Source organism: Schistocerca cancellata, chromosome 9 (assembly GCF_023864275.1).
Source record: "Schistocerca cancellata isolate TAMUIC-IGC-003103 chromosome 9, iqSchCanc2.1, whole genome shotgun sequence".
In the NCBI taxonomy this organism is placed as follows: domain Eukaryota; kingdom Metazoa; phylum Arthropoda; class Insecta; order Orthoptera; family Acrididae; genus Schistocerca; species Schistocerca cancellata.
Window position 1 is genome coordinate 509,452,460 of NC_064634.1, and position 11,000 is coordinate 509,463,459.

The 11,000-nt window shown below is 45.4% G+C and overlaps 1 protein-coding gene across 1 annotated transcript; it reads left to right on the top strand.

The window, feature by feature from the left end:
* The first annotated feature begins 163 nt into the window (after nucleotides 1-163).
* On the top strand, nucleotides 164-836 carry LOC126100271 (ubiquitin-fold modifier-conjugating enzyme 1). Its single transcript, XM_049910865.1, has 3 exons — nucleotides 164-337; nucleotides 429-560; nucleotides 634-836. Exons 1-3 carry the CDS (start codon nucleotides 215-217, stop codon nucleotides 817-819), a joined length of 441 nt encoding a protein of 146 aa, XP_049766822.1. The 5' UTR covers nucleotides 164-214; the 3' UTR covers nucleotides 820-836.
* Nucleotides 837-11,000: the final 10,164 nt, after the last annotated feature.

Consider the following 11,000-nt stretch of genomic DNA (forward strand, 5'->3'; position numbering starts at 1 on the left):
AGAGTTAAATAGTTTATTCTGTGGTGCCAGTGGCTAATATTTACTCCTTGCCGAGTATTTGAGAAACATAAACATTTTTACAATCGTGGTTTAGAGTGAGTATATCCATAAATATCGTAACTTAATAGTGAGAAGAAGTGTAGATTAACCATGCAAAATCAAAAGCAGTGTGCCCAACATAAGCGATGTAAAAACTGTCGTATGAGTTTGAAGTATGGTTGACGAAGCTACAAAATCTACATTAAGCGGTATTCCGTTACTTAAAACTAAAGCAGGGCCAAGAGAGAAAGAATTATGGGTACAAAGATTAAAGGAAGAGTACCAGTGCCTTATTAAGGTATGTAATACAGCAAGCTACTATATATGTGGGTGCACCATATGGAACGTAACCTTACCAGCAGAAAACAAATTATGTTTGTCTATTTCAGTACGTACAAAATAATAAGGCCGCTGATAACGATTGGTTTCGACTAGAATCTAACAAAGAAGGGACAAGATGGTTTGGGAAGTGCTGGTATATCCATAACCTTCTGAAATACGAGTTTGATGTCGAGTTCGATGTAAGTGTTTATGAACATGAATATGTGCCTCCAAAGAAAGAAACAGAATTAACTGCTGTTTTGCATTTTGCAGATACCAGTTACCTATCCTACGACGGCGCCGGAAATAGCTCTTCCAGAACTTGATGGAAAGACAGCAAAAATGTACAGAGGTGGAAAAATTTGTTTAACAGATCATTTCAAACCATTATGGGCCAGAAATGTTCCGAAGTTTGGAATTGCACATGCGATGGCGTTAGGGGTATGTACATGCCTCTGAAAGTTGCTCTTCAATCACTCTTTACCCGCTCCTCTGCGTATATTAGATGACAGACAACTAATTTCCTGGCAAGTCTGGCCTTAACGGTGGGACAGTCCTTGTAAATGAAGTAGCAGAATCTTGAAACGGTCTCTGCTGCTTTTGTAAGTTAAAGAACCAACATCTGTTTGCTAGTCATAAGGGAATCTAGTAGCCTAATTAAAGAATACATGGTATATAATTGAAGACCTACCATTCTGAATGTGCTAGGGACCAAAATTAATATTTTGAAGTATAACAAGATCAGAATTGTATGACATACAAAATTAGCACACACACATTCGATTGCATTAATATATTTATTAATATCCAGGAAGTATAAACTATAATGCAAGCCCAGAGAAAATTGCGTTGAGTTGTCCAAAAAAAAAAGAAAATTAAAAACTTGAGAGCAGAAGGCGTCCTTCACATTGCCTTATTCAGGCTAAATGAGCTAAGTTCAATAGAGATATCAAGCTGTAATGGCTGACAAGATGTGCCTAAATACAAGAGATGTAAACAATATGCAACAAATATCTTAGGTTTGCAGTATCATCTATCTGTATCGATACTCTGCAAACCACTGTGAGGTGCATTACACAAATCAGTAAAAAACTGCCAATGGTAATGTGGTATAAAGGTTCCATAGCAAGCTGCTACTTTGTTTTTCAGTATACAGTCATGGAATTGAGGCATCATAAGCTTTGCCTTTCTTTAGGATGTTTACACTTTCCCATTGTTGAATGTCACTGAATGTCCTTTTGATGTACGCTACTCCAAGGGTCACCCCAAGGGGTCCACAACTCTTTTGTTGATATGTGCATAGCAAATATGGGACCCCAAGCTAGTGTGGCCCTCCTTCCTTTCCGGGCTGCATACCTTCCTTTTCCACATCCTTCCCCATCCCCCATCTTCCCCCCCCCCTCCCTCACCTCCACCTCTTCCCTTCCCTTCCCTTTCTCCCCCTCTGGGAGTATGTTTAGCGCCTACGTCCAGAGACGTACGCTCGAAACTGTGAAACAGTCTCTCTTCTTCTCTTTCTCTGCTGGCAAGTCTTTGTCCTCCCTTTGTCCTCTTTTCCTTACCTCTTCTCTTTACCTCTTCTCTTTACCATCTTCTCCGCTGTGGTGTTTGAGACCTCTCTTCTTTCCTTTCCTTTGTTCCTCCCTTTTTCTTTTTTCCTCCCTGTACGTGCCTGAAGGCCGACCCACGTATTCCCACGCATAGCCGGTGATGGGGTAAAGCATAATTCCCCGCCCCGGGTAGACAGGTAGGACACATACGTACCCCCTCATAACGGCTAGGCCCAGGGAGGGATGATTACCCGAGCTGATACCTTCCGAACGTGCCGATTTGTCCCTCCATCCGTTTCTCGGAAGGTGTGACGTGAGGTGAGAACAATCACCTAAGGCAGGGGTGCCCTCAGAGAGGGCCCCCACAAGGAAGGAGCGCGCCATCGGGGACACCGGTAATCATGGGGGATACTTCCGCAATGGTTTCCTCATCATCTACTAAGTCTGCTCACAAGCGAAAGTTAAATGAGTCTCAGCCACGGACAATTCTTCCATTGTTGCCACAGTTCCTTGTAGTTTCTCGGTCAGACAAAGGTCAAGACTTCTCCACAGTCAACACTTTCATTATTCAGAAAGATGTCTATGCAATTGCAGGTCCTGTACAGTCTTGTTCCTGATTACGAAATGGCACCTTGTTGTAAGAAACAGTCACTGCCCTCCAGGCACAAAAATTGCTGCGTACTTCACTGCTACACACCTTCCCTGTCGGGGTGGAAGTGCACCACACTTTAAATTCATCACGTGGGGTCATTTACACACGCTCCCTCGATGGATTGTCCGATGAGGAATTTCAAAACTACCTGTCTGACCAGGGTGTAACGGCTGTTCAAGTCATGAAAAGGGTTGACAAGAACATCGTTCCAACCTGTACTGTCTTCTTGACATTTGACAGACTTCAACTTCCATCGACAAAAAAAGTGGGCTATGAGATAATTTCCATTCGCCCTTACATCCCAAACCCTACGCATTGGTATCGGTGTCAGCGGTTCAATCATACCAGCCAGTCATGTTCCAATCCGGCCAAATGCGTTACGTGTGGCAAGGATGCCCATGAGGGTGCTTGTCCACCTCCATCCCCTCGTTGCATCAACTGCATGGGTGTCCACGCTGCTTCCTCTAGAGATTGCCCCATTTTTAAAGACAAACGGATCATTCAGGAAATCAGAGTGAAGGAAAAGGTGCGACCTTTGCTGCTCGAAAGTTATTCGCCAGTCGAAAGCCCACTGTACCTCACAGAGGTACATACAGCACTGTCCTTGCCTCTCCTCGGCCAACAAAGGAGGCAGCCACACAGACTTGTGATCTCACCTTTAGTGCCACGGTCGTCAGATCGGTCAGTGCAAAGATCGCCCGTTCAACCTCCCCACTCTCACCTGCTCCCTCTATGGCTCACCCTTCATCGGGTTCTGTTAAATCCCGAGCCCCAAAATCGCACTCTCAGACTTCCGAGAAAGAGCCTACTCGTGAAGATTTTTTATGTACCCCGACTTCACAACCAGCGATTCCTCCTTCCTCTCAAAGCCCTGTTTCCAAGAAGGCTAAGAAGAAACCCAGTTCCTCTCCTCTGCCACAGCGTGTCTCATCTACAGCACCACCTGGTGGTAATCGCCCTCGGCCGTCTTCTGTGCTGCCGAGGCACACTGCTGGTGGCCGATCAACTGGCTGATCGGTGGTGGCAGGAGCTGCTCCCGAAAAACTTATGGATCAGGATCTTCTGCCTTCGGCTGAATGCCGTTCCATGCTGTCGGTTGCCGGCTCTGAGCAATCGTTGAGTTGAGGGCAACCTTAGTCACATTCCTCCCTTTTCTGTCCACCCTATGTCCGTTATCCATTGGAATATCCGCGGCATTAGAGCCAATCGGGATGAATTGTCGATCCTCTTACAATCATACTTGCCGGTCATCTTCTGTCTTCAGGAAACAAAGCTGCGTCCCCACGATCGCTTTGTTTTCCCCCATTTTCAATCAGTCCGATTTGATCTCCCCTCTGTTGAAAGCACTCCAGCACATGGAGGACTCATGATTCTTCTCCATGATACTCTCCATTATCACCCAATCCCCTTAAACAGCTCCTTCCAAGCTGTCGCTGTCCGTCTTTCCCTTTCTGGATACATCTTCTTTCTTTGTACTGTATACATTCCGCATTGGCGGCCGAAGACTTCCGGCATAAGAAGTCAGCCTCATTCTGCCAACGGCCTTGTCAAAGAGGGCGGAGGGGCGGATAGAGGTTCAGGGCACTCTCTTGTCCTAGGGGTGGGAAATTGCCCCTAAAGGCGGAAGAATCAGCAATGATCAACGACATGAGGATGCAGAAGGCAATGGAAACCACTGCATTAAAGACACGTAACGTGTATACACAGGACATGTGGCCTGTATTTGAAGAAGTGTCATGATGATCTCTCCATTGGCAAAATATTCCGGAATAGTCCCCCCTTCGGATCTCCGGGAGGGAACTGACAAGGGGGAGGTTACCATGAGAAAAAGATTGAATAATCAACGAAAGGATAACATTCTACGAGTCGGGGCATGGAATGTCAGAAGCTTGAACGTGGTAGGGAAACTAGAAAATCTGAAAAGGGAAATGCAAAGGCTCAATCTAGATATAGTAGGGGTCAGTGAAGTGAAGTGGAAGTAAGACAAGGATTTCTGGTCACATGAGTATCGGGTAATATCAACAGCAGCAGAAAATGGTATAACAGGTGTAGGATTTGTTATGAATAGGAAGGTAGGGCAGAGGGTGTGTTACTGTGAACAGTTCAGTGACCGGATTGTTCTAATTAGAATCGACAGCAGACCAACATCGACAATGATAGTTCAGGTATACATGCCGACGTCGCAAGCTGAAGATGAACAGATAGAGAAAGTGTATGAGGATACTGAAAGGGTAATGCAGTTTGTAAAGGGGGAAGAAAATCTAATAGTCATGGGCGACTGGAATGCAGTTGTAGGGGAAGGAGTAGAAGAAAAGGTTACAGGAGAATATGGGCTTGGGACAAGGAATGAAAGAGGAGAAAGACTAATTGAGTTCTGTAACAAGTTTCAGCTAGTAATAGCAAATACCCTGCTCATGAATCACAAGAGGAGGAGGTATACTAGGAAAAGGCCGGGAGATATGGGAAGATTTCAATTAGATTACGTCATGGTCAGACAGAGATTCTGAAATCAGATACAGGATTGTAAGGCGTACCCAGGAGCAGATATAGACTCAGATCACAATATAGTAATGATGAAGAGTAGGCTGAAGTTCAAGACATTAGTCAGGAAGAATCAATACGCAAAGAAGTGGGATACGGAAGTACTAAGGAATGATGAGATACGTTTGAAGTTCTCTAACGCTATAGATACAGCAATAAGGAATAGCGCAGTAGGCAGTACATCTCTAGAAAGGGCCATCACAGAAGTTGGGAAGGAAAACATAGGTACAAAGAAGGTAGCTGCGAAGAAACCATGGGTAACAGAAGAAATACTTCAGTTGATTGATGAAAGGAGGAAGTACAAACATGTTCCGGGAAAATCAGGAATACAGAAATACAAGTCGCTGAGGAATGAAATAAATAGGAAGTGCAGGGAAGCTAAGATGAAATGGCTGCAGGAAAAATGTGAAGACATCAAAAAAGATATGATTGTCGGGAGGACAGACTCGGCATACAGGAAAGTCAAAACAATCTTTGGTGACATTAAAAGCAACGGTGGTAACATTAAGAGTGCAACGGGAATTCCACTGTTAAATGCAGAGGAGAGAGCAGATAGGTGGAAAGAATACATTGAAAGCCTCTATGAGGGTGAAGATTTTGTCTGATGTGATAGAAGAAGAAACAGGAGTCGATTTAGAAGAGGTAGGGGATCTAGTATTAGAATCGGAATTTAGAAGAGCTTTGGAGGACTTACGGTCAAATAAGGCAGAAGGGATAGATAACATTCCATCAGAATTTCTAAAATCAATGGGGGAAGTGACAACAAAACGACTATTCACGTTGGTGTGTAGAATATATGAGTCTGGCGATATACCATCTGACTTTCGGAAAAGCATCATCCACACAATTCCGAAGACGGCAAGAGCTGACAAGTGCGATAATTCTCGCACAATCAGCTTAACAGCTCATGCATCGAAGCTGCTTACAAGAATAATATACAGAAGAATGGAAAAGAAAATTGAGAATGCGCTAGGTGACGATCAGTTTGGCTTTAGGAAAAGTAAAGGGACGAGAGAGGCTATTCTGACGTTACGGCTAATAATGGAAGCAAGGCTAAAGAAAAATCAAGACACTTTCATAGGATTTGTTGACCTGGAAAAAGCATTCGACAATATAAAATGGTGCAAGCTGTTCGAGATTCTGAAAAAAGTAGGGGTAAGCTATAGGGAGAGACGGGTCATATACAATATGTACAACAACCAAGAGGGAATAATAAGAGTGGACGATCAAGAACGAAGTGCTCGTATTAAGAAGGATGTAAGACAAGGCTGTAGCCTTTCGCCCCTAATCTTCAATCTGTACATCGAGGAAGCAATTATGGAAATAAAAGAAAGGTTCAGGAGTGGAATTAAAATACAAGGTGAAAGGATATCAATGATACGATTCGCTGATGACATTGCTATCCTGAGTGAAAGTGAAGAATTATTAAATGATCTGCTGAACGGAATGAACAGTACACAGTATGGTTTGAGAGTAAATCGGAGTAAGACGAAGGTACTGAGAAGTAGTAGAAATGAGAACAGTGAGAAACTTATCAGGATTGATGGTCACGAAGTCAATGAAGTTAAGGAATTCTGCTACCTAGGCAGTAAAACAACCAATGACGGACGGAGCAAGGAGGACATCGAAAGCAGACTCGCTATGGCAAAAAAGGCATTCCTAGCCAAGAGAAGTCTACTATATCAAATACCGGCCTTAATTAGAGGAAGAAATTTCTGAGGATGTACGTCTTGAGTACAGCATTGTATGGTAGTGAAACATGGACTGTGGGAAAACCGGAACAGAAGAGAATTGAAGCATTTGAGATGTGGTGCTATAGACGAATGTTGAAAATTAGGTGGACTGATAAGGTAAGGAATGAGGAGGTTCTACGCAGAATCGGAGAGGAAAGGAATATGTGGAAAACACTGATAAGGAGAAGGGACAGGATGATAGAACATCTGCTAAGACATGAGGGAATGACTTCCATGGTACTAGAGGGAGCTGTAGAGGGCAAAACCTGTAGAGTAAGACAGAGATTGGAATACGTCTAGCAAATAATTGAGGACGTAGGTTGCAAGTGCAAGTGCAAGAGGTTAGCACAGGAAAGGAATTCATGGCGGGCCACATCAAACCAGTCAGTAGACTGATGACCAAAAAAAAAAAAACATTCCATCGTCCACACCAATGGCAAGAGCTGATCTTCATCTACTTGTTCAGCTTCCGCCCCCCTATTTGCTGGTTGGGGACTTCAATGCCCACCACCCGCTTTGGGGATCTCCGCCTCCTTGTCCGCTCAGCTCACTATTGATAGACATCTTCCACCACGTGGATCTTGTTTGCCTCAACACTGGAGGCCCTACATTTTTGTTTGCCTCTACGACAAATTTCTCTCTGCTTCGAATGGTTAGCTCTTGCTGATTCACACTCGAGTGACCACTTTCCATGTGTCCTTAGATTGCAGCCACAACTGCTGTATATGCGCCCAGGACGCAGGAAGTTTGCCCAAGCTGATTGGACACTTTTTTCGTCTACTGACATTCAATGACTGTCACTTTCCTAGCGTCGATGATGAGGTCACTCATATTACAGAGGTTATTCTTACGGCTGTGGAACGTTCCATACCTTGCACCTCCGATTTGCCCCGGCGCCCCCCAGTTCCTTGGTGGAATGAGGCATGCCGTGATGCAATACATGAGCGGTGATGTGCTCTTCGCATTTTCCGGCACCATCCTACTTTGGCCAACTGTATCTGCTATAAGCAGTTCCGTGCGCGATGCCGTCGCGTCATCCACGATAGCAAGAAAGCCAGCTGGGACTTCTTTACTAGCTCATTTAACACCTTCACTCCCTCCTCAGGAGTTTGGAGTCGGAGTCGACAGTTATCAGGCGTGCCTAGTTTCTCCCCAGTCTCTGGGCTCACTGTCGCACATTATACATTAGTGGACCCCGTCACAATTTCTAACTCATTGGGTCAACGCTTTGCTGAGATTTTGAGCTCTTCAAATTACCCTCCAGCTTCTCTCCCGAAGAAACGTGCGGCGGAAGTGCGATCTCTTGCTTTCTCCTCTCAAAATCGCGAAAGCTATAAGCTATAGTACTGTTTTCTCCATGCGGGAACTCCAACACGCACTCTCTTCTTCTCACTCTTCCGCCCCAGGACCGGATGGTATCCACATCCAAATGTTGCTGCATTTATCGTACCATAGTCTGCGTTACCTCCTTCACCTTTATAATCGAATTTGGACCGACAGTACTTTTCCCAGAAGATGGTGGGAAGCTATCGTCGTTCCTGTTCCAAAACCTGGAAAGGACAAACATCACCCCTCTAGCTATTGCCCCATTTCTCTCGTGAGTAGTGTATGTAAGATTTTGGAGTGGTGAATTGCCATTTAGCCTGGTGGCTAGAGTCCCGAAGTCTTTTAACACCTGCCCAATGCAGTTTCCAAAAGCATCATTCTTCCGTTGACCGTCTTGTTGCTTTCTCCACTTATATCATGAACAATTTTCTCAGGAAACGCCAAACAGTAGCAATATTTTTTGATCTGGAGAGAGAATACGATACCTGTTGGAGGACAGGCATTCTCCGCACGCTGTTCTCTTGGGGTTTTCGAGGTCGGCTGCCCCTTTTTCTTTGTGAATTTATGGCAGAGTACACATTTAAAGTGCGGGTGAACACTACCTTCTCCCGTACTTTCTCCCAAGAAAACGAGGTACCCCAGGGCTCTGTGCTGAGTGTTGTACTGTGTGCCATTGCCATAAATCCAATTATGGATTGTCTCCTTCCTGATGTTCAGGCTCCCTCTTTGTGGACGATTTTGCGATCTACTACAGCTCTCAATGGACCAGCCTTCTTGAATGACGTCTTCAAGGATGTCTCGATCGCCTCCACTCTTGGAGCATCGAAACCGGCTTCCGCTTGTCTCCCAGTAAGATCATTTGTGTCAATTTTTGGCATTGTACAGAGTTTCTTCCGCCTTCCTTACATCTAGGCTCTGTCAACCTTCCATTCGCGGACATCACTAAGTTCTTGGGTCTTAAGTTTTACAGAAAACTGTGCTGGTCCTCCCACGTTTCCTATTTTTCGGCTCGCTGTCTGCGACCCCTTAACACCCTCCGTGTCCTGAATGGTACCGCCTGGGGAGCGGACCGAGTGGTCCTTCGCCTCTTGCGCCTTAGTGTGCTCGAAATTGGACTATGGAAGCATAGTTTACTCTTCTGCTCGGCCATCTATTCTTCAGCGTCTCGACTCTGTCCACCACTGTGGATTACATTTACTGTCTGGAGCTTTTTACACCAGCCCTGTTGAAAGCCTTTATGCTGAGACTGCTGAACCTCCGCTGTCCAATTGGCGAGCTGTCCATCTGAGTCGTTATGCTAGCCATCTGTCTTCCATGCCTGCTAATCCGGCCCATAACATTTTTTTCGACGCCTCCTTGGATTTAGGTTATGCAGGCCGCCCTTCTTCCTACTACCACCGGGTGTCCGCTTCCGTCAACTGCTACATTCTCTTTCATTCCACTTTCCTAAGCCTTTCTTGACAACTTGGGGTACAGCACCGCCTTGGCTCCGGCCCCGGACCTGCCTGCTCCGTGACCTTTGTAGTTTCCCTAGGATGGTACCCATTCTCTTGTTTATCATCGGGCATTTGCTGCTCTATGCGCACAAATGAAGGATATCACATTTATTTACACTGATGGCTCAAAAACATCGTTTGGTGTTGGGAGTGCCTATATTGTTGGCGACACCCCAAATCAATTTCAGCTTCCCGACCAGTGTTCGTTTTTTACTGCAGAGCCTTACGCTGTTCTCCAGGTTGTCCAATACATCCGTCGCCTTCAGTGGATACAGTATGTTATCTGCTCAGATTCGCTCAGCTCTCTTCTCAGTCTCCAAGCTTTCTACCCTGTCCACCCTCTGGTCCACCGGATTCAGGACTGCCTCCACATGCTCCATTTGCGGGACGTCTCTGTGGCGTTCCTCTGGATCCCAGGTCGTGTTGGTTTCTGTGGAAATGAGGTGGCCAATATAGCAGCCAAGGCTGCAGTCTCTCTTCTTCAGCCTGCTATTCGCATGATTCCCTTCGCCAATCTGTGGAGTTTTTTATGTCGTCGTGTTGCTCTTCTATGGCACGCACATTGGTCGACACTTCCCAATAATAAATTGCAGGACGTGAAAGCTCTTCCCTGTGCTTGGACCTCTTCCTCCCGAACTCGTCGTCGGGAGGAGGTAATTTTAACTAGACTCCGGATAGGGCACTGTCTTTTTAGCCATCGACATCTTTTAAGTGGCTATCCTCCCCCACTCTGTCCCCACTGCTCTCAACTGTGGATGGTCAGACACCTTTTACTCGAGTGCCCTTATTTTATTCCGTTACGCGCCTTTCTACAGCTGTCGCCTGATATATCTTCCATTTTAGCAGATGACACGCGCTCAGCAGATCGCGTACTCAAGTTTATTAGTGCCATTGAGATGACGTCAGTCATTTAAAGCTCTTTTTGGGGACAAACAACCCCCCTTCCATAGTGGTTTTTTTTAAGCTTTCCTTCTGTTATTAGTTTCCCCACTTTTTTGAGTTTAGCTCCCACTGCTGTTGGTTTCCAGTTTCGTTTTTTTACCTTTTCCTAAGTCATAGACCGAGTGCTAATGATCGTAGCAATTTTGCACCCTAAAACAATAACAAAAAAAAATACTACTCCAAGGTCAATGGAAGTGTCAGATTCCACCCATCTGCTCTGACCAAGACGTGGGGTGTTGCGGTGTGTGACTTTAGTATGGTGCGGAGTTCATGAGTTGGTTGTGTTTATAGATGTCTTGTTGTGTTTGAGGCTGCCGTCTGGTGTGTGTGTGTGGGGGGGGGGGGGGGGTTGGCCGACCTAGTTTACAGCCCCGGAATTTGTTGGTGATAAGTAATTGTT

Excerpts from the sequence above, each read along its gene's own strand:
- LOC126100271 (XM_049910865.1), top strand. The coding sequence starts at position 215 with ATGGTTGACGAAGCTACAAAATCTACATTAAGCGGTATTCCGTTACTT. Across the intron at positions 338-428 it reads AGTACCAGTGCCTTATTAAG|TACGTACAAAATAATAAGGC; the intron begins GTATGTAATACA and ends TGTCTATTTCAG. Across the intron at positions 561-633 it reads AGTTTGATGTCGAGTTCGAT|ATACCAGTTACCTATCCTAC; the intron begins GTAAGTGTTTAT and ends TGCATTTTGCAG.